The sequence below is a fragment of the Platichthys flesus genome, chromosome 6 (genome assembly GCF_949316205.1).
Source record: "Platichthys flesus chromosome 6, fPlaFle2.1, whole genome shotgun sequence".
NCBI classification, from domain to species: domain Eukaryota; kingdom Metazoa; phylum Chordata; class Actinopteri; order Pleuronectiformes; family Pleuronectidae; genus Platichthys; species Platichthys flesus.
The window spans coordinates 26099607-26123340 of NC_084950.1; the positions used below are offsets into that span (position 1 = coordinate 26099607).

General features: G+C 38.7%; 1 protein-coding gene across 3 annotated transcripts; it reads right to left on the reverse strand.

The window, feature by feature from the left end:
* Positions 1-1423: 1423 nt before the first annotated feature.
* Positions 1424-11294, reverse strand: LOC133955710 (mixed lineage kinase domain-like protein). Of its 3 annotated transcripts, none has more exons than XM_062390694.1 (11): positions 11156-11294; positions 9516-9969; positions 9138-9215; positions 8530-8707; positions 6447-6547; positions 6228-6363; positions 5312-5396; positions 5058-5203; positions 3497-3546; positions 2423-2563; positions 1424-2209 (listed from the first exon to the last, which is right to left on the reverse strand). In XM_062390694.1, exons 2-11 carry the CDS (start codon positions 9961-9963, stop codon positions 2160-2162), a joined length of 1413 nt encoding a protein of 470 aa, XP_062246678.1. In that variant the 5' UTR covers positions 9964-9969; positions 11156-11294; the 3' UTR covers positions 1424-2159. The 3 variants fall into 3 exon arrangements, with proteins under 3 accessions (XP_062246678.1, XP_062246679.1, XP_062246680.1); XM_062390695.1 differs by having other exon boundaries at positions 9516-9965; positions 11156-11244; XM_062390696.1 differs by lacking the exon at positions 9138-9215.
* Positions 11295-23734: the final 12440 nt, after the last annotated feature.

Sequence of the window (23734 nt, forward strand, 5' to 3'; positions counted from 1 at the left end):
ATATTGCCAAAAACGAATTTTTGAAGTGATCAACAATAATGGTGGAGCTACTCATTACTGAGTCAGTTTTTGACACTTTAATTTCTGTTTTAGGAGGTTTTTCTTTATTTTTTTTAGCTGTGCTTAAACTATTGATCAGCTGATGAACAGCCTACTTCAGTTAAATTGTTGTTTTCAATAAATTGCCTGCTCACAAATTTTGGGCTCTTGTTCCCATTTCTTCTTTTTACATTTTGAAACTCTACTTAGAACCTTCCTAAGATTCAACAGTGCTAAATGCAAATTCATGCAATTTTTTAACTGGTCTTAAGATTTTGATCAGGAGTGTATATACCCATGCTTGCAGCGACTGTGTGCAACCCTTGACCTCTTCTTCAGATGTAATAAAACAACAGGAACATGCCTCCATTCTGACTCTGTAGTGTCATCCAAGTGTCCCCAAATCCCGACACAGAGTCCAATACAAATGTTGGGGCTTTGGGACACTTGGATGACACTACATGAGCAGTATGGAGGCTTTTAATGTTTATTTTTCTGTTGTTTTATTACGCCGATAGATCTTTTAGTAGATTGCACAAAAACTATGATATGATCAACCTCAAGTGTCACGATGATGAATGAAATTGAAGATATATCTCTCTAGAGAAAGCCACATGAGGGTCAATAGAAGTGTCTTGACCAGTTGTCTAAAACATAAACTTTTCCCAGGAAATATTTTCTGTGTTTCAACTGTGGGTTAGCTCTGGACTCCAACTGTGGTCAGCCTGCCCTAGTAGAAGACTAACTGTGTTTAAAGTGCTGAAACTCCCAATGACACTAAGGTATACAACGGATGAAAGGTCCTGTAATGGAATTAGCTTAATAACCACTTACTTTACTTATTAACATCCTAGTTTATGCTTACAGCAGACAATTCCATCTAATGTACAGCTCGACATAAACTTTATGGAGCACCCGTTACCATCTATTCATGTCTTGCAGAAGTTGATCCTTAGGTCACCTGAATTCTATAGTGACTTTTTGCAGCACTCTGGTTGAACTGTGTTTATCCTTTGTTCGAAAAAATCAGCTGACTGACATGATTTCCTCTCCAACACATTTAGGATGCAGCCTATAAGTCACACCTTTACAGAAAATATGTTCCAGACACAGAATAAAACATGAACCCATAACATCAAAGAAGTGCAGACCTCAAAACACAAGGGGTATTCACCATCTGGCCCTACGTTCTAAAACTGTACGTCCCTTCAGAACAGACACACAGATATGGTGAGGATGGAGTTGTTAACTGGTCATCACAACCTGTTTCCTCTCTATTCCTCAACGCAGGATGGAAGTATTTTTAAAGAAAAGTAGCATGTATATAATATGTATATGTTACAACCCAGTTATTGTCGAGGAGGAAGGGAAGCAACACAGCGTAGACGGTGTCAGCAAAGCAGCCTTTTATTGTTAAAGTGGACATCTGCATTAACAACAGTGAACAGTGAACAAAAGTGGTACCATGAGTGTTGTCTATGTGACTGCTACAGTTATGATTATTTTATATAAGCCTTTATTAGTCTTGTTATTATCTTCTTCCATATTATGGCCGATTCATAGCAGGATCTCAGAATAGTGGTCTGTCTCATAAAAGATCTGACGTTCTCTGTTTGCATTCATTTTGTAATTTACTGCCAACCTGTGGCAGCAGCAGGTTATGTCCCTGGAAGCTAAAAGTTTTGACCTCCAGCCACTTTTCAGACCAGTAGCCTTTATATACAGTAGAGCAGCCGTTCCCAAACTTAAGAATGTTGCTGCCCAATTTGAAAACTGAAAAATTTGTGCTGCCAACCCACACCTTTTATCACAACTATATGATCCACACAAATAATTGTATATGAACGTAGGCATATGCAGTGCAAATCCAATAACAGCCACATTTGAGCGTAACATTTTTCAAAGCAATATTTATATCCTATTATATTATATGGTTACCTTTGGGAACTCTCTGTTACCCCTATCCACCAACCCCCTGTAAAGCCAGCCCCTGGTCACAGTAACTTGTAGCTTTTAGTTCCTTGTAAACCTTTTGGTGATTTATCTTTAAGTTTTTCGCATATTACATTGACTAAACACTTTATTCTGATCGGCCTGACATTCTGATGATGATGAGAGTTTTATTCCGCCTCCATCTGTGTCAACAAGCTCCGCAGTTTGTCCAGCATCACTGTAGAAGAAAAAGAGCACCACAGTGTTATTACTATATCTTTAGTTGCTTTCTTACAGTGTAAACTTTTTTGTGAGGGTTTTAAATTATGTTACTTTCATCCCCACAAACACCAAATGTCTCAAATCATTAACCGAAACCTACTTCACTCCTATCTAATACCTGCCAACTTCATGACGGTAGTACATGAGGTGAGGGCAATGACTAATTTACCTCCAGCAGATGGTCTCTGGAAGCTATCATAGTCCCGGCAGGCGTTGATCAGATCTGCCAGCTGCTTAGGGCAGTCGTCAGGTAGAGGTTCTTTAAATTTCTCTTCGTACACTTTCTGATAGATTTCCGCATCTGAAAATCCTGGAAGAAGCAAGAACACAAGTGAATGTGTGAGTGAGCGAGCCATTGATTAAGTGAGTGAATTTTAGATGTCAATTAAAATACCTCAATAATTGATAAAGATCCCTCAAGGTTTATAATTAGCACTACTGCTATTAATTCATAAATTATACCTATTTCCAACTCAACGCTTCAACAACCACTTCCAGCAGGCTGGACTACATTTCTAACAATCTGATCGGAGTTTGCAACGCGAGCCTCTCTTGTCACATCTTTGAAGAGTTCCCACTTGGCTATCGGCGACTGCTGATTAAGCATTAATCTTGAACTTTCGGGAACTGACTGACCTTTTGTGGTGAAAAACGTTTAGTGAGAACTAAACTCACTCTAACTATATGACTGTTAATCTGCATGTTATCTATACTAACAAATAAATAACACTTAACATGACAGAAAAATATATCATATATTGCAGTAGCAGACTGAGGAACTTTATATCTATATTGATGACATCGCACAGTGGAGACATGATTTACATGATTTACACAATGACAGACTCCAATTCTTTCCAAAAGCTACAATCCACTTTTAACTTTCAAAGTGGGATTTTACTTTTGTGTAATTAAAGTGTTGGAGTGGGGAAGGGTGGTTTATAGAAATGTAACACAAAGAATTACTTGTTTGTATCTGAAGCTTATCTTCCTGACTGAACAAATGACTATCAAACAGAATACAATAACTTGCACAAAAAAAAACTTGAAACTGTAAATCTTAACAGGAAACAATTTGCTGGCAGATAATTGGATGCTATTGTAATAAACACAGTGATAAAGGAATTAAACTTATTCAACTTTTAGCAGCTGACTTTCTCAATTAAAGGAAGTGAATATCTGAGTTGCAAAACTACATTTAGGGTTAGAGTGGGATATCAATGGCTAGTCCTCACATACACACCATGAAAAGGTCTCTTGCGAGTTGCAATTTCCCACAGGACGATGCCAAAGCTGAAAGACAACATTCTCCATTAATTTTATGGTTTATCAATGGTTTATTGACAGTATGAGGCAGGGGTAATACTGAGCAGCAGCCTGTATGAACACAATCAATAGCACCTCCTGGTAAATTAGCTAGCACTAACAAACATACTAACATATAGCACCTTCATTACTTTTAGGTAATAAAAACCTGAATGCGAGAAAGTTACAACCCTGAATTTAGGATTTATTAACATACGGCACTGTTAGTTAAGGATTAATTACAGAGTAAATATCAATGAGCATTTATTCACACACCAGCTTTGTTCAGATTGGATATGCTTGTAGATTTAACAATGCAGTTTAAGAAAATGTTGCCTCATAATGTGTTGAATTGTTTTTAAAATATGTAGGGTGAATTCAGGTGATCTGGGACATTTGTTAAAATTTTGTCTTCTGCGACTTATTCCCGAAATCTTTTTTCTTTCATTTTAAAATAACCTAAATCCCCTTCCCAAGCATATTAAGCTCAACATTACCAATATAAAAAAAAGGAATAAAAAGGAAGGAAAAACCATATGCAAAAAGGACAGAAAGCTGAATAAGAAAATGTATATTATTCAAAGAAATGTAATTAATTCAATAACAATAACAGATTATTTATTCCGTAATTTGCATAATTCAGGAAACAAACAGGTGTGAGACCATCAGCATTGATCAGCCCATGGTCTTCTCCACATGTTTCGAAACAACAATGGCTACAGCCTGCAGACCATACAGAAACTCTTTTTTTGGATCATCTTTTTCCTAGAGAGTTAACTCATTATGTGTTGGTTGGCTAGCCAGACAATCAGTTTAAATATATAGGGGCCGCCTGCTTTTACCACTATCTCCTGTCTGACAAGTGAAGAATAAATGCTTCTCCCTTTAGTTTATCTTTATCTACTTCATGAAGTCACTAAATGTATATTTCCCCCATTGTGAGAACTTCAATGTCCCAGATTAACCAAAGCAAACTGTCCCACATTATCAATCATGATTGATAAAGTGAGACAGCTAACGAAAGTTTTGAAACACCAAATGAATTAAACACAGTTTATACCACTCAGTGCATATTTTGTTTGTTGAAAACATCACAAACATAATTTGATAACATTAATGAACATTATTTTATTTATAAAAGATATATATCCCTAACAGTATCTTGTCAGAATCCTGCCATTGACACTGTCATGCATTCCAAGGGAGAGCTTCTGAGTGACACTTGCCCGGCCGTCTCTAGACATCAACCTCATGAAGTCATGTGATTTTAGTCACATGATTTACATGCTAACCTACAGTAAAAGTCCTAGTAACTAGATTTAGTTCGAACAGGAAATAAACAGAGTGAAGTTTAGATGTCCCATAGAACCTGAATTCACCCCTATGATAAACAGAAAATATTTGTACCACACTTGGATATCCCTCTGTCACCACTGTTATAAAGCCTATGTGCTGAAAGTGTAACGCAGCGGTTGGTTAATCAGTGGGTGGTTTCTGACCTGTACATCTCACACTCCTTGTTGTAGTGGTTGATGTTTTTGAGCGTCTGAGGAGAGGAGTAACACAGGGACCCGATCTCGCTCTTATTGGGCTTTGTTTGCTTTTTCAGTGACGTCTCTGTTTGTGCCAGTTCAAAACCTGCCAGCTGAAAAAAATAAATAATAATATCAAGATTTTATTCACTGGCCTCAACATCTCAACTGCCACAATTCAGATGGATTGAAGCCAACCCGGCATACTCTGCTTTCACTACCTTGACCCTGTAGCCTTCAGCCACCAGGAACTTGCTGCTGTTGATGCATCCATGAACCTTACTTTTTTCTTCAGTTTGGTGCAATCTGAAAAGAGAAAGAAATACTAAAATAATTGTATCACAATGATGAACTTATTAACTGTAACTAAGTGCTCTTTTAATTAACACTAAATAAAATTATGGAAGATGTGTTTGTTTTCTAAGTCCACAAATAATTCTCACCAACTCTACAGCTCTGTCTGGTGCGTTTTTCCTCATTGTTTTGGTTGAATGGCACATATATTCACTTCAGCACCTGTTTAGGCTGTCAGACAATTTAAAATGATCTATTTTAATATCAAACAATGTTTTCATGGTTTCTCTGTTTGACCATTTGTCAAAAAACACGCTATACATTTTTGGTGTGACTAGCGCCTCCATGTGCCCTTTTAAAGATCCCTTTACCTTGGGATAATATTAGGATCAGCACCAAAACTAGTTAAAATAATAATGTCTAATTATTATTTAAGACAATACACTCAATTTAATTTAGGCAATACAAATTCATGAGTGAATCACTGAGCAGAAATCCTTATGTCACTATGAAATAATGCGATAAAGTACAAACTGTACCATTATTTGTCAGTGATTCAATCAACTGAATTAGAGAAAATAGATTTTCAAGATCATTTTCCTATTTCACAATATTAATCAATAGCATGTTGGAAGATTAAATACACCTTGACCCATAATTTTATCCTAATGACAATTTTAATGAAAACCAAAAAAATAGCTTTTTACTTTTTAAACTCACCTGCTCAAGTAAATACCCCCCCCCACACACACCTCACTTATTTCTCTGTTCAATATTTCCTTGCACACCTTGTACATTCAAATTTTTCAGTAAATAAAATGCAAAAGGAAAACATTAACTGACCGGTAGATTCCTTGTGCTGCGTCCAGACACATCCGAACTTTTTTGGTCCAGGACAGTTTAGAGTCAGAATCCAGAACCTCTCGGAGACTCCCCTTCTCACAGTACTCCATGATAATCAGGAACTGAGTGTTGGGTCCTAGGCAAACATACACATTGATTGAATTCTAAAGGTTTAATTTGAAGGTGTCATCTGGGATTTTCATCCTCACTCCTACTCACCCTCCTCATCCTGGACACAGATGCCAAACATTCGCAGGATGTTGGGCGACTCAAAACGTCTCATGGTTTCAACTTCCTTATTGAAAACAGACCGTACCTGACTACATATTAGAGAAAATGCTTAGATTGATACAATATCACAGGCTATGGTAAAATGACTCATGGAGGACTGAGTTTTCTGGCCAATCGACAATCATTAACTCATTAACTAATTTCATTAAATAATTTCAATTTAAATGCTTGATGGTCAGTTGGATCCAAAGATACAGTGTCATTTGTATAAAAGTCCTTCTCATTCCCAGAGAGATGTCGCAAAACAGAACAAAGGTAAACAAAAGAAGGAATTTTGCACTGAAAAGACTGTAACATTGGAGTCTACTGCCACTTCATACAAGATTCAAATAAACTCTGAGGAACATTTTTGTGGATGTCGATCCCCATCCCTTACATTGTAAATGCATGAAGTAGAGATTGCTAAAGGCCCAATATAGAAGAAATTATTAGCTGACACATAATACATTAGGGGAGAGCAGGGTAATGTGGGACATCGGATGATGTGAAACACCCCCTGTATCTAGGTAACGGAACACATTTGTGGTCATGTGACTATTATGTTTAAAAGCCCCCCCCCCATTCCCCCCTTGCAATGAAGGATAAGTTGGTGCAGGTGCTGCGGTAAGTATGTTTTTTCACAAAAATGTATTTTTTGCATGTAGAAGTAAATTTTCATGCTTTGAACTTAATCGACTGTTGTGTCAAAACAAATTGATTCAGGTACAAAAAATTATATCATACATGTTGGTGAACTTCCAACATATAAAACCATGTGATTGATGCTAGCTGAAGATTAGCCTGAATTGATAAAAGATTTTGTTTTTCAAAAATTGTGGCTTCGGGGTAAAGTGGGACAAATGCACTGGGGTAAAGTGGGACAGTGTCTCACTTTACCCCACCATGAAGCACAAGTTAAATTTAGTCTTAAACATATTTTAGTGTTATATTACATTATATATGTTTTGTTTTTAATGTCATAAACATTGTAGAAAAGCCATCATGCCAAGAAACTACACCAGGAAGACAACCTCGCAGAGATGGAGAGTGCAGCCGCTGAGGTGCAAGGAAAGAAGTCCTTAAATAAAGCTGGAAGGGATAGAAATATTGATAAGACAATCCTCAAAAGATTCATAAAGAAAAAAGAGAAAGGGGAAGTAAAATCAGTAGCCTGGGGTGCAGTAGCTGAGGTAAAGAGAATATTCACAGATGAGATGGAGGAGGAGCTTGTCAAACACTTGAAACAACTAGCTGACAAGTTCCATGGCCTTGCTCCAGTTAAGTGGCGTGAACTGGCATTTGAATACGCAGAAAAAAGCTAGGGTGTGCAAGAGATCACATGAATCATAATAATCATAAATGTGCTTAATTGACCAATCCCCATGATGCTGTTACTAGTCCGATATTAGTGGTTGTCAATCTAGCTCACTAGGTTGTCAATCTAGCTCACTTTACCCCATAGCTGGGGGTAAAGTGGGACACAAGAACACTTTTTTTTTAACAATCATATTTTCACTGCCCTTTGTCCTGAAGACATTCTGATCATTTCCATTTCTAGAAAACATCCTGAATTAATGGGAAATGTGTACATTTTACTGATCATTTTAGCTCGCCTACAGGGGAGCAAATGTAAAAAATGTCCCACATTACCCCACTCTCCCCTACATGTCATTTGGCTGACGCTTTTTTTATATATATCTTTAATTTATATAATTTTCTAGTACATCAGTTCAACAAAAATGTATTATGTGTATGTTGCAGTGTGCAACATGTTCCATAATTAGACCCACCAACAACTAAAAACCCTGCTGAGTAAAGAAACCCTCTTGCAGTTTGCATTTAATTGATTTATGAAAATGTTGATTATATCAGTTTAAACCTACAGCCTCAAGGACTGTAAAAAACAACTTCATACTTTAAATTGGCCAAACTCATAATAGTTTAAAATAAAATTACATTAGTAGTATTGTCTGGTCAGTTAGAATTACTTTCTTGTCTTTCATTCAGTATCCTTCTGCAGTGGAGCACTGACCTTGGACTGGCTTTTACAGGCTCCGTATATCTCTTGATGGCCACTGTGAATCCATTGTACTTTCCTTTGTAGAGCTCTGAGGTCGATGTCACCATTAAGGGCTTTTTGGGAAGCTCGTACTCCAGTTCTGCTGGTTTGATCATTCGGATATCCACATTGGTCATGCTGGGCTTATCCACTGTCAAAATGCACAATTCAATTCAAAATCATTTCTTTTGTATAGCACTCAAATCATAACACACATTAACACACTAACCCTAACCCTAACCCGAGAGAGAGACCAGAAACTCTTGAGTCTGTCATCTGTCATCCTGGTAACAGCTATGTCACACCTCAAAATGTCCATTAGACCTGTGAAGTCAGATTTTCTGTCATCATAAACAATTATTGAACATAACACTGACATATCATCACCAGCTTAGCAAACAGATGCTTATCTCCACATCCAGCCATTCCAGAACTACACAATAATAAATTTGGAGTGGCGTTTGTGTCTATGTCTTAAGTCAAACAATTGGATAGTGAGCCCATGAGTGTTAGAGGTCGATGCATGTAGCACTATTTGCAATACTAAACTAATCTAGAAGCTTGTGATCTGGTGTACTCACATAGCTCCATAATCTTTTCCACATCTAATCGTAAGGCTTCCATTTTGTCTTCCTGGCTCTTCATGTGATCCCGGAGCACTGAGGAAGAAATAATACTGATGACACAAAGGCAACGAGACCTTCAATATCATTAAACCATCTTCTAACATTCTAAATACTTCCAGCCTTAATAAGTGTTCAAATGAGACAAGGGTCAATGTGCAACACCAACAGAATACTGTCATGAGGGCGTTTTCATTGAGGACATAGAGGAATTATTAAGCCTAGACAGGTCCGCAAGCGTATATTTGAAATGTTTTCCTATGAAAACACATATTGCAGTTTGATTTTAAGCTAAATCTAAGCTACAAAAACTAAGTCAAAATCAGGATCCCTCACATTTCTTGAGCTCTGCATCGTCCTCCTTCCCATCCATCTCATCTGCTTCCACTCTGGAGGTCTGTTCAAACACGCGGTACAGCGCGTTCCCCTGCTCCAGCTGCAGAGCGACAGACAGTCGCTGGAAGGCATCATTTAGGCGTTCATTCACACTGTTGAATTCGTCTCCGTGGCTGCTGGATTTCAGGATGCGCTCCAACAAGTTGGCCGACGTGTACTTCTCGATGAGCTTCTGTGCTGATTGCAGAGTGATGTAGAGTTCCTCGAGGGCTTTTCCCACATCAGCAGAGGCTTGAACCGTGTCCCTCTTTTCGATGGACACAACCAGCTCCTTCAGGGCTGTGACTCGGTCACACACACGGCGGGAGCGTTTCTTGTTGGCCTTCACATTCTCCACCAGGGTGTGGATCGCTGAGGCAATGGACAGGATGTGCTCTATAAATTCCATAACTAGCTAGAGAGAGAGTGAGAGGAAGTTACATTATGCCAATGACAAAAAAAAAATCAGAGATGCATGCAAATTAACTTCTCACTAGTAAGATTGAGTGATCTACAGTTTCCCGAATTGATGTTACCTGAAGCAAAGTGAGTTAATTTTCAATTCCCCAAGTAAGCCTGATTTAAAAAACATTCTCTGCTGCTGTGGCTTGTTGCCAGAAGAAGTTAGAGATGAAGTTCACTTGCCAAGAACTTCTTTGTTTTTTCAATACAAGTGGTTACAATTCTCCTTTCGAACAACACTACCTCATCAAACCAGAACAGGCCAACTTGAATAGGACAAGCTGATTAGAATCAACGAAGATGCTAAACTTGCAATGTTAGACTGGTAAGGGAAACTGAGAAGGGCTGTTACTGTAGAAAATATGGATTAATCTGCCACTGAAAATAACAACAAAGAACATTTTAGTGATGATCTAATAAAAAGTTGAGATACACCCGACCGCTTTGGGGGTTTTGGTCTATTTATGGCATTCGCTGAAGGAATAAAATGTCAGGAACTGAAACTTGTGTTGATTTCCTTTTTTCAGACAGATTTAATGCTGCAGGTCTCTGGATATACAGTCTTAACATTAACAACGTACCACTGCCTCATATACTTTATATTAAAACATGGGAGGGTCAAACAAGCTTACCAATTTATTCATATTGAGGATCTACCTACAGCAAACATTACTGTACTTAACCGATTGTTGTTGTCCATTCAGCCTCTTTTCAAGGGCACCAACTGTGCAAGATCCGCACCGGGTACTCCAAGTACTCTCCAAAACGGTGATTTATAATTCTTCTGTATTTCCAATTAAAGCAATTGTTTGTATTAGAATTCTTATGTGTCTACAAATCCTGCTCTTCATTATCTGTGTGTAGAAGACTTGTTCAGCGAGTAAATACTTGTCTTTTTTTAATCAGTACATTCAGTTTTTCTTCTGTGCCTTAGCCTGTTAAACCGATTATCTCCACCTTAAACTGCAACTCCTCAGACAGAATTCATATCTTTCTCTTTCCCTGTGGATAATAAGTCTTCCTGGTGTCAGTTTTCACCAGGCTTTTAGCCCAGTGTGTCTTCAGCAAAACCTTCTTAAAGAGTAAACCGCCATAGGGAGCTGTCAGAAAGGACAACCAAAACAAAAAAGATTACTTACCTGTGAGGGGAAGTCAGTGGAAGCTGCCTGTCTCAACCCACGTAAAGTGTCTTTTGTTTGAGTGCTGGCCGAAAATGAAACTGTCTCTGCAGACTTCGAGTCCTCCCTCTGCTGCTCAAAACTTCCTCTTCCCTTGTGACAGTTATAGTCCTTCCCCCCTATGGGTTTTGCACATGCAACTCTGCTCTGACACACCCTGGATTTATTGACCTGAATGTTGAAGCAGAAGCATAACTCACTGCAAGGTGAAGGAGGCGCAAATCAGGTCTGGATGCTTTGTGACTAGCTGTTTAATTGATGATCTGTCAGGCCAGCTGTTTTCAGTATCAGAGGATGTATAAGTACCAGGGTTCCTCAAGATCAAACAGATTTTCTACCTAAATAATTGAATAATTGGCGGTTGGGGAAAAAATTAATCATCTCTTCAATTTCTTCTGATCATTGTGTAGATTGAGTCTATAGTTATTTCGTAAAGCATATCAAAAGTTGGGTTTAAAAATGGCTGTAGAGATCACAGCAGTGCCACCTATGGATACATCATAAGAAATGGATGCTGGACTCCCCCTCAGCATTTTCCAAGGGCCACTCGTGTTGCAGCAGTAAAAAAAAAAATCAGTTGTCAATGAGACACCAGTTGAACTGTTGCCTTCCTTGAGGCAACAGTTGAGGAGATAAATCTCACCCAATTCTGCAGACTGAATGAAAATAAGGGCAAGGAAATTTTTGATTGATGGACTTTTTTCTTAATGTGTCTATTTCTGTACTTCCTGTCTTTGTCTGACTTTCTGGCTCCTGTCGGATTCTGTCCTTTTGTGTCACACTCAAGCTCAAGGATCTCTGCCTCTTTTGGGGTAAATGTGCTCCCAACACTCCTCCGTCAGATAGCCCATTTACCTACATGGATATACCTTTCATTTCTGTTCCGTTCACTTTGGTTTCATTCAGTCCTGTTTCTTTCGGTCATGTTCCTCCTCCCGAGGTTTTACCACATGCCAGTTTCAGTGCCCGCCAATCAGCTACCAAAGACTGTTAGTCAGTTTTATTAAATTCTTCTTTCTGCATCACTTGCCATTTCACCTGCCTCACAGTGTCTGCATTTGGGCCCTCACCTGTTTCTACATGTGACACACTGGCTTTTGCTTATTAATTTGCGCTGTGAATCCAGGATGTGAGATGGACATTTTATGTTTCAGTGACTTGAATAGCGTATACCTTTTTTCCCCCTGTTAAGTTTCTTTGTAGTTTTTCCTTACTTCCTTAGTTGAGTATGGCGAGAGGATGTCACACCTTGCTAAGCCCTATGAGACAAATTGTTATTGTGAATATAGGCTATTCAAAAAAAATTGATTGATCGATTCACTTTGTTTGTCAGTATTATCAACTCTACTGGCTGATGTCAGCATTTCTTCTCATATCATTTTTAGAATTTGATTCATGCTTCTGACAATGTTGCTCCTAATTAGCGACTCTGCCTCTGTCACGTGAACATGCTCGTAGTTAAGAAAACCCAGAGTTAACTTAGGCAGTTGATAACCAGCTTCATAGGGGGGTTATAATGATGGTTGATGTAGGTGTATGTGAAGCAGGATAACAAAAACATGTCCTGGGTTTGTTGAACTTGCTTTGTGGAGCAGGCCCCTGGTTAGATATAGGATAAATAAAATAAATGAATAACAAGAAGCCGTCAGATGATATAAGGTGGATTCGATCTGGGTGCATGTCCCTAGCATCTTGGGGCCAAGTTGGCATCTTTCCTCCTGATCCAGAGTTCTGCAGTGTGTGATGTGTCTTTTATGGTCTGTTACAGGACTTGTCCATGGATCTCCAGATCTTTGTGTCACGAATATGGTGAGGACCCAAAAGCAGCACAGGCAGACTAGCTGGTAGACAGGTCCAGTGGGGGGCTGTGGAGCCGCCGAGCAGGAGCGTAACCAGAAGGGAAAAGGCGAAACTTGTGGTCGAAGGCAGAAGGCTGAGGTAATGTCCAGGGCAGAGACGAGGTAGGCAGGTCAGGGATCGACGGGGTCGGCAACAGGTGATCAGTCCGGGGAAAATACGCTGGAAAGTCAGGCATGACACAAGAACAATCTGGCACTGAAGCAGAGACAGGAGCAGGCTTAAATGCAGCCAGGGCTGACACAGGTGTGGAGAGTTGCCCTGATGAGGAGGTGTGGCTGACTGGCAGAGTGGAGCAGAGACAGGTGAGTGGAAAAATACCAGCAGACAGGAGATGAGCAGACTGTGACACTTTGAGCAACCTGATGGTGAGAGTTGCAATGAAACCCCTGCCGCCAACCTCCACAATGCACCTATTGTTTTCCAGCCCTGTTGCTCTACCTCAAATGCCATGTCTGCATAATGCAGTCTTTTCCTCTCATTCTCTTCATCAACATTATCCTCAGGATACTGTCAATTCTATGGAGTAAACGACATGGATCAGGGTGTTTGACCAGAGTATCAGGTTGCCGCAAGAGTGGTAGTTACAATATTTGATGGGACTGTAAGCCATTTGCCCATGTCCACCATAATTCCCAAGTCTCGGGCCTCCTCAACTGACCAGTAGGACCTCTCTCTCCCTGTTCCCCCTTGTGGACAAATGTTGTCCTTTTGAACTGCGTTTAATGTTTTGAATGGCAAGGCATTGGTAGCAGTTCTCTTTATTTCTATTATCAAGGCAATTGAGGACCTGGTTGTGTCTCCACATATACCTACCTTGTGAGAGACACATTTTACAACCAGTGAGAATAAGCCTGAGGGTAGGTGCAGTTGAGCATAGTGAGTGTTGAGGATTTTTTGACCATACTCACACATTATTGTATATGTCACTATGTATATTGCATATTACATTATATCTCTACAGGAGAAAAGTCTAAATCTACAGATACTCCCTTCTCTGTCCAAGCAGTACCAAAGGTCAGGTTATAGATAAAGGGACAAACAACATTACATAAGCGTTTCTACGCTCATGAACTTTCATATCTAATTAAGAAGCCCCAGACAGAGAGGCAATAACCTCAACTCTTTTCGGGTGCATCACCTACATGTAACATACAGAGTAACAGCAATTCAAGCCAATCATGGATGTGTTTTAGTGTTGAATGTCAATAAATCAATACCTTTACAAAATATGTGGTTCTAAGAATATTAACATAATCTGAGCTGAACACCTAGATCAACCTGCTGAGTTCTTGCATTGCAGTCACAGAAACTATGCTAACTGCAGACAGGTCACCTATACCTGTGCAGATTAAGAGCTGCAGAGTGTCACTTGTGCAGGACATGGAGCTGGCCCCTGCTGCTGTGTCCAATGTGTGATCTAACAGAGTTTAAATAACTTGGAATCAAATCTGATCAAGGTGCATAAATGATGTTCATTGGAAGATGATATCTTATCAGCTAACCTGCTGTAAAGATAAAGGAACATTAAATATCTCGTACTCTCTCTCATACACACACCTGGATTACTAAAGGCAGCTTGTGTCTACATCCACTTAGCGTGAGTAAAACAAATCCTCTCAGTTCGAATTTACTTTTTATATTGATGTTTTTACCATAGGGTCCTTTTGGAACATGTTGTTTAGAAGAATGATGTTTTCTGCAATGTCTAAAGTTGAAAAATTTAGATTGTTACCATTCATGGTGCCGAAAAAAAATGCTGCAATTTTTCAAGATAATGGAAACATGTTTAGTAGCTGTATTTGGCATCTCATATCTTAATATAGCTTCTATCTAGGTATATTTAAGTTGCTCTGTGTTATTCAGTAATATCATTTTGAGTTTTTAACATACTGTTAAAAAAATAAATATATTAAATATTCCCTCCATGTTCTTTACTTCCTCTGAAAGTACTGCGCATTATCTACCAATGTCACAAACGTTGTCTCTCTTTGTAATCTTGTGATATCTAACTTCACACTTCACAGGGAAGTGTACATTTTGTAAACCATGTAGAACACAATGTTTTCTAATTTCACGCTTCATAATTCACTGTTATAAAAAGCTCTGAACACCTCGTCCAGCACAAAAAATTTAAAGCGACAGTATAGTCTAGGACCCACTAATGATAAGACGTAATTCTGAATTAGCTCCAGAGGATTAACACAGGTCAAGTGAACAGTCAGGTTTAGAACGGTCACAGCAGTAATTACTTGAAAACTACGCAGAATGTCAGGTATAAAATATCTTCTGTTCTGCCCTGATAGGTCATACAGCTCAGCATCTTTGACTAAAAATTCAAGATGAGTTTACAATATTAGTCTCAAAGTGGTTCCCAGAATATGGGTAGGGACTCCCTCTGGGTAAATTAACGAAAGATAAAATATAGTGCTAAAATTGAAGCATGCCATCAGCCTTCCAATTTTCTTTGTCCCCTGCAAAACCCCTACGGTGACCCTCTCTGGGGATTACAGGGGTCACAAGTCTCTGTTACCATTTTGGAGATCGAAGGCCGAAATGTTTGGGGACCCCTGGTGTAGGTTAGTTTATCTCAACTTATAATGCTAGGACTACAATAACTGCCACAGCTCACAGCAGTCATCAGAAGTCCCTATGACCATGTATATATCTCATCAATGTATTATTGATGCCATTCCATTGTTTCCAGACCCCTCTGTCTCGCCAGCTGATCATGGAGATCATTGCACCCTTTCGGACCTTTTACAACCTGTATGATAGGATGAAGAGCAATGATCAGCAATGTCCCCATATTTGCCAGAGAATGAAAGCCCTGGAGCAACTGGTGCTTTTCATCGAGCACGAGATGCCACAACCACTCTCTGACGATGTGAAGGAAGCTTTGGAGAAACTCAGCGAGAATGTGAAAGCAGCTGCTACATCGATCACAAAATTCATTGAGACACACAAGCTGAATCAGATGGTTAAAGCCAGTGACTACAAACAAGAGTTTGAAAGCCTGAACAAAAGTCTCACTGATGCCTTTGTGACTCTCTCGGTGGCTCTGCATGTCTACCAGGAGAAGAGGCTGGACGAGCAGGAGATAAAACTAGCAAAGCAGGCGAAGAGGCTGGCAGAACAGGAGAACAAGATCGCTGAGCAGGAAGACATACTACAAAGAGTGGAATCAGAATTATACATTCCAACCAGAGGGTACTACTGTACACTGCAGTGAAGGAGAGCTTAGTATATATTTCTCTCTTGTTGAATACATTCTGAAATCATTTTAAATGGTTTATTGACTATGATACTGTATTGGCAAGTAAGATTTTGCTATCAGTGAATTTATGATTTCATTTAAATCATATCTGGATAGTATCGGTGACTCACTGTGGACATTGTGGGTAACAGTGTTGTGACGTCTGGGAACGATCTGATTCAACAGCTCTCTGATATGAACGAAGGGAGCCGAGTTGTACTTCTATGAGAGCAATTCTTTTATCAGTGTCCAAATTTAATCAGATGAGGAGCCTACAATCAAAATGATGCAATTATTGTTTAAGGCAGAACACTACAGGCAAAAACTTTTTTTCCCCCCAAGTATTGGGAAATTGTTTGATTTTGGTCTATTTTGCTTCTATGGCTTCTTTCACTGTGATGGAAATAAAATTTCAAAAAATACACATTAAGATGGTGTATGTATTACTCTCTGTCTGTTTGCATCTGTAGATTTCTCCTAAATTCACCAAACAAGCTAATCTACATTTCTTGATGCAAGTCAATAACTGGAGAAGTTATATCAACCTCATCTCCACACAGGAGAAGAAAAACCACCACAACTGTGACAGGCGCTGGGAGGTGCTTGCTGTCTGACGGGACTGTGATGACTGTGTGTCACTAGAGGTGTGCACCTTCACTATCCTCACGATTTGATTACGAATCAGCAGTAAACGATTCAAATGCACAACGATGCATCATGCTGCATTTCATCATATCCACACTTTACTATATAACCGCACATGGATGCTATTTCATCAATTAATATTAGTTAATAAAATCAGTCATACAAATAAGAACTCCCTTTTATTTAGAAAGTGTTATAGAAATAAGGTTTTCTATTCAAAAATATCACATATCATGAGGAGGGTACATTCAAAGTATAGTAAATTCACTGACAATGCAGACAAATACGGCGTATGATCCATAAATTCACTGCTGGTGGGATGTCCTTCTAATGAGGATGTATGCTGCAGAAAGATATAAAAAAACTAAATAGGTACAACTTTACTGAAGAAAACAGAAAAATTGCTGAGGTAGCCCTTTCTCCCCAACACCCATAATGCATCAGTCTGCCAGGCCTCTTTCCTATTGGATGGCTGACCTGAGCTCTATGTTAAAAAAAACTAGCAGTGGGTCCGTGGTTCATATTCAGCTAAACTAATGTTTTAGTTCCAGTATTTTAACATGTATTATTCCTTTGGGCAAGAAGCTGTAGAGGAAATGAGTGAGCTAACAAGTTTGTCCTCTCCATTTTCAGGATCACCGCGCCTCACCCCCCCTGCAAAAATGTGGAAGTGCATGTTGTAGTTCTTGCACACAGCCACGGAGCTGGTAAAAGTCAAGCAGTGACATCATCTGGCAGACTTTTGGCAGCAGATGATTGAGTATATCTCAGTCCAGGAAACTGTTTGGGAAATGAAAAATTGCTCATCTTCCTATACTATCGATATTGTAACAATATAAACAGAGTTGAAAGTTTAAGATACTCCTTTTTTGTCACTTTTAGTACCAAAAACAACTGTTGTGTCAGTTAACTTTATAGACTTTTCTGTTTAATCTGGATTTGTTTGCCAGGCCTGCATTTGTGTTCTCTCTTCAAATGCTCATCCTGTCTGTGTCTGTGCTTTACTGGGCGGGGCTTCAGGATACCTGCATCTCTAAAGTTGTCCAACCACCCAGCCATACTCTGCCCTGGACTCTGTACCTGCATGTGGATTATATTTTTACTTTTGCAGTGACTCAGCACGTTGAGTCCAGCTATTCCTTAAAACAAGTTGTTTTCTTATATTTAAGCAATCACCTTTAAGTTTTGCATGTGTCTGTATGTTTCTGGCATGGACCCAGGATTCAAAAGGAGTGCAATCACTGTAAGCAGTGGAGGCGGAAAAAAATAAGTGAGGTTGAAAAACTATTTTGTAGTTGAAAATTAATCTGACTTTTATGACCTGAACTGTTTTTGAAACCTTTATGACCTGTCTAATACCTTTATGACCCTTCTAATACTTAATGACTGTCCAAGAACTTAATTTCCGTCTGCTTTATCTTCAAAGGAAATGCAAATCATATCTTAATTCCTGTCTCGAACTGAGCCTACAGAACCAGTCTGAACTGGCTCAGACAAACATACTTACTTCTCATATATAAGATCTTTGAATTTAACTGTTCTCCATCAACACTCTGATATCCCTGTGACTGTCTGTGTTGATCCTTTCCGCAGAAAGACCCTATTAAAATTCACAAATTCAAATTTGGTGTTCCAGCCTGTTGTATTTTCAGATCTCCTACACAGCAGACTATTTTCTATTTAACAGTTATGTGAAAAGAACAAGAAGTCATTCAGCCTAAATACATGTGCAGGCTTGGGATATAGTTAGGAGACATACGTCAGATCATTGGACAGTTCACATGACATCATATCTCAGACTCATCAAAGGACAATAATAATTTATATTTTGTATACACAAATCCATTCCAAGTGATTTGTATGTGAAATAATAATTTCACATACGTATTTTGTTTTAATTAATTCCTGATTGCACAATAATTACTATATATCACAGAATGCAATAAAGTAATTCTCATAAAATCAAGAGTGAATGTAATAAACCACAACTAAATATACCCATGTAAACACCCAAGTTGCTAAAAACCTGTATGTATTATGCAGCTTGTTCAGTTCTATAGTCAAGAGTTCAGAAAAAAAAATTCCAGCAGCATCTTTATTATTGTGATCAAGACTTATCAGGACTCTGGGGTTTAAAAACACAACATCTTTCAAACCTTTCTCAATGTACTCTCACCATGACTGAATCTAGTGCAACATTGGTCTGGGCAAACATTCTTTAGAATACATTTTCAATATTTATCTGCTGTATTTTTGGAAGGAACGCTACACTACTGGCTTTTCTACACAAAGCTTTACCAAGTAGTTTGAAATAGTTATTTTCAAACATAACCCCAACCCCATGTGCTTGTCAGATCCTTTTTTTTAAACAGTGGCCATACATGCAGCATTTAGGTGTTCACCTAATACACTCTTTGAACAACTACCTACAGTATGTCACATTTCATAGATTTGTCTAATTTTCCCGTGTGTTTTCCCTCTTTCTACCTATACGTCACAGAGCATGCTTCTCTTGTTTTAACGCAATGTATTTTGGGGTGAAACTGTAATGATGGTAAATGGTCTGCTGAGAGGTATTGGGGCCATGGAGCCATTGAAGGAGGACATTGCAGCAGGGCCACACTGGGGGATAAAAGTGCTGGAGAGAGGGATAGGGGCCATGGCTCCACTAAAAGACATGGGGTTCTTGGGGCTATATATTTGCATGCAGGGCGTGATGCATTGCCTAGACACGGGAGCTGTGGTAATGAACACTGGCCTTGGGCTTGCAAAGTTATGTGTTGGAGTTGTGGGTGGAAGCACTGGCATTGGGAGATGCATAAATGGTGTGGGGTGAGCTAGAGGCATGGTAAGAGGCAAGGGTGCTGTAGGCATGGGGCGAGGCATCAGACATGTGGGGCTAGTCAGCGGTAGCTCTTCATTGTGTTGCATGCCTGAAACAGAGTCATAGACTTTACACAGCATGTTCCCATGTTCGACCTGCAGAACCCCGGACAGGACCTGGAAGTTGTAAGTGAGACTTTCATTCATCTTGTAGAACTGTTCTTCATGGCTTTTGGACTTCAAGAAGCTCACAAAAGCCTTAGTTTGGGAGTATTTCATTATCAGCTCTTTGGTAGAAATCAGAGTGATCCAGAGGTCATTCAGAGCCTTGACCACAGCGGAAGACATTTGGCCCGGCCCCCTTTGTTTGATTGACAGAACAATTTCTTCCAGGGCTTTGACTCTTTGGGCGAGTCGTTGACAGCGCTCCTTGTTGGTCTTCATATTTCCAACCATTCCATAGATGGTTTTGCATACAGAGAAGATAGAAGATAGAAGTTCTAGCTTATCCATGATCAGCTGTTGAGACAGAGAAGGAGCTAGCTGGAAATGACATATAAGGATACCTCAGTGAAGAGAACTTTACCACAATGAACTGAATCAAGTAAGACTTCACTAAATTTCATAACAGAACATGCATTAAACAAATGTAACTGACCTAGGCTTTGAAGCAAATGATAGAAATCTGGTGAACTTACGAAATCCACAGTAAATGTGTTGATACTGAGTTGAAATGCAAACTTGTTATACTTTTATATACTTGACGTTTTATTCTTATTCTTATTCTTGGTTGAGGTCAGAGATCAGTGTTTGATATAGAAAAGGTTCATAGGAACACTGGTCTTTGTCATTAATAACCATAACCCCTAACCCTAATGTCTGAAATGAAAAAGTAGGAATTGCAGAGGATGGTTGAGTCTGTGAGAACAAGAGTGGAGTTCATGTGGTAAGAATGGATCTTGTTCAGTGGTGCACTGTGGCCAAAGCCACGTTTGGTCAGTGTATGAAGTATAAATCCTCTGTACTTGTTAAGCTTGCATATAGAAAAAGGAGTTATTTCCTAATTTCATTATTTTTCATGTACAAATACAAGTTGATGGGTAGGTGACTAAACCCCGTTAACGTTTGCCTAGCATCAAATGAAGACATACAATCCAATTCAGTGAACAACCGACTCAACTTGTTTCTTTATCAAATTTGTACAATGAAAATTTAAGGAAATCCGTAGATGGAACCAGAGACATCTCGCCTTCAAAGTAAAAGTTTGGGTTGTGAGCTGGTTGGTTGCGGTGTTGAATTTAAGGAGAACTAAACTGAAAAAATAAACAAGAGCATGATTAATGAATATAATAACTGATTTACAGTTATATTTCTGACTCTTTTCCAAAAACTTATAATGAGTAAATTTCCAAAGGGGGCGAACACTTATTAGTCACGAATTTTGATATTTTACTATATATCATTTTCTCTTCATTCGGTTTGTTTTCCTATTTAAGCAACAAAATAACTTTTAAGTTAAGTTTGGTAATTTATATAACCAGTTTAAGTTTGGTTATATAGCTATTGCTGGAGGAAAATTAAAATACAAGTGGAGCGAGTGTACACAAGTTTCATTTTTTGGGGGGGATACTAATTCCACTACAGCAATACACAGACACAAACAAGTGCATAAACTTCCTTCCATGTTCTCGCAACTGACATACTCAAAACTAACAGTCAAAGCCATGGAATGTTGTCAAACGACTAAATCTGTTTTCATTTAGTCTGTCAACTCTGAAAAGTCTTGTTTGTACAGTCAACATGACATCTGCTTGTAACAGCTGCCTTTAAACTGCTGTGATATGGATTTTCTTTTGTAGCTATGTAAGCTGTAGATAAAGTTTGAAAGGTCTTTTTTCACAGAATGAGGATGGAGGCTTTTGTCTTTAGAAGAGATGATTACACTGAGCAAAAGATGTTTTTCGGATGACATGGGCACTTGACTATAGTTTAAAGATAGACTGTACCCATCTTCTAAATGTTCATTCTTGATAGAAAAGTTTTCTCTTAAGCAAAATAAACCATTTGAGACAATGTGGATTATCAGATACATGGATTGTCACAAAACTGACAAATAGGACATCTGCCAAACCACACTTTAGCCAATGCAAAGTTTGACAGTTTTTACAATATCTCATAGCAGAGCAGAGCAGTTTGTTCAGAGATGATACATAAATAAGTAGATTTACCTGTGAGTGGATGTTGGCAAGCGGTCTGTCTTGGTTCAAGTGTGGAGGTTAGGAAAAACGAAAGTATATTTTTTACCATCTATGATGCCATGTTTGCTAAACCGGCTTTTCATGTTAAGAGTAATGTGAGAGGTAGGCAAGGAGCAATTAAACAAAATGAGGAATCCACTCTCTATCCAATTTGTTTCAACTCAGCTTTGTGACCATTTCTGAACATAACAGAGTAATTTTTTTTTAAGTTCCTGAATTTCTATAAGGATGAAACTAATAAGTTAAATCAAGCAATTACACAAACTAAAAAAAACACAGTGTCTGATTACATATTTCTGCAGGTATGGTGGTAACCAACGAGAACCTCAGTAAGATGTGGAATGAACAACCAGACCAGCAGCTGAAATTCCAAAAACTGTTTTCCAACATAATCATGATAACATTTTAGCATTTGGTTAAATTTACAGTAGCTGAGAGAAGGTGACAGTAACACCTTGTTTTCCACAAAGGTCTTTGTACGTATGAGTCAAACTCCTTCTCATTTTTTTTTCGTTTGGAATTTACCTTGAAAATGTTTCAAAAATGTATCTTGTAAAATGCTAAAATGTTAAAAGATTAAATGTTTGATAGACTTTGGTAACATGCTAGTGAAGCTAGGCTGGATGGGGGAAAACAAGATACAGAAGCTTCGCTTTCATGGCTGTGGGGGATTTTTTGCCAAACTGTTTCAGCATTTATTCAATATCCTTGTTATCACAGTCCCCTCCACTAGTTTGGTCTTTGTCAGCACTAGTTAGACATTTGGTTGCACTAGTTCAGCATCTTACTGTACTAGTTGAACAAAGAATCTAACAAGATAACATTTTTCAGCAAGCAGTGACACTTTTGTTCAACAGAAACTTAGCCTTACTAGGAATCTAGTAAGGCTCAAAATGTTTTCTAGGGCACTAGATGTGCACTAGTTTACTAGTTGAGGTGTTTTTTGACTTTACTAGTTGAACTTGTAAGGCTAAAAGTGTTTACTAGTTGAACTAGTGAAAGCAAAAATACCTACTAGTGGCACCAGTTACATAACATGCTAATGAGGAGGTGGTAAAGGGGCAAAAATTGAAGCTTCCTATTGGCTCTCCAGCAAGAATTCCACCCAGCAAAAATGTAACCCTATAAAGCCTGATGAGGTTTCAATGTTGTGAACCGCCAGCTCCTTGTTGACTATCCACACAGAATAATGCACAGAAATGTGTGTGTGTGCATTAGATTCATTATTTATTCAACAACAATGAAACAAAGGTGACATTTTTTTTTAATTTTAATAGATTTCTAAAATAAAGAAAAAGTCAAATCTCAGCTCTAGATGAACATTATTAACAACTTAATCTAAATATCAAATAAATTGTGATACTTTACAGAAAACAATTCAAGTCATAATCTATATTCAATCTAGGAGGTGACAGGGTTTTCAGTCCGTGATTCGAATAGTGCTCCCTCCTTTCCCTGGAAACATCCAAGCTACCTCCTCTTGAGGGGAGTGATACCATCTCAATCCCGATATGAATAACTGCCATTGCAGCATATAATCATGCATGATTTCATCGCTAAACACAGAACAGGTCTACAAAAATAGCCCCCTCCTCCATTAATGTTTTGATATTTCAGGTTTTGTTTAGTCCCAGGAATAGGGACCCTCGGGAGTGGGCAGAGGTCAAAACCTGCTTCTTTGACAATCCCACATCAGTAAAG

Coding starts and splice junctions, on each gene's coding strand:
- LOC133955710 (XM_062390694.1), bottom strand. CDS start 9,963: ATGGAATTTATAGAGCACATCCTGTCCATTGCCTCAGCGATCCACACC. Junction 9,216..9,515: donor CGATGCAGAGCTCAAGAAAT/GTGAGGGATCCT, acceptor TTTCTTCCTCAG/TGCTCCGGGATCACATGAAG. Junction 6,364..6,446: donor CTGTGTCCAGGATGAGGAGG/GTGAGTAGGAGT, acceptor ATGTTTGCCTAG/GACCCAACACTCAGTTCCTG.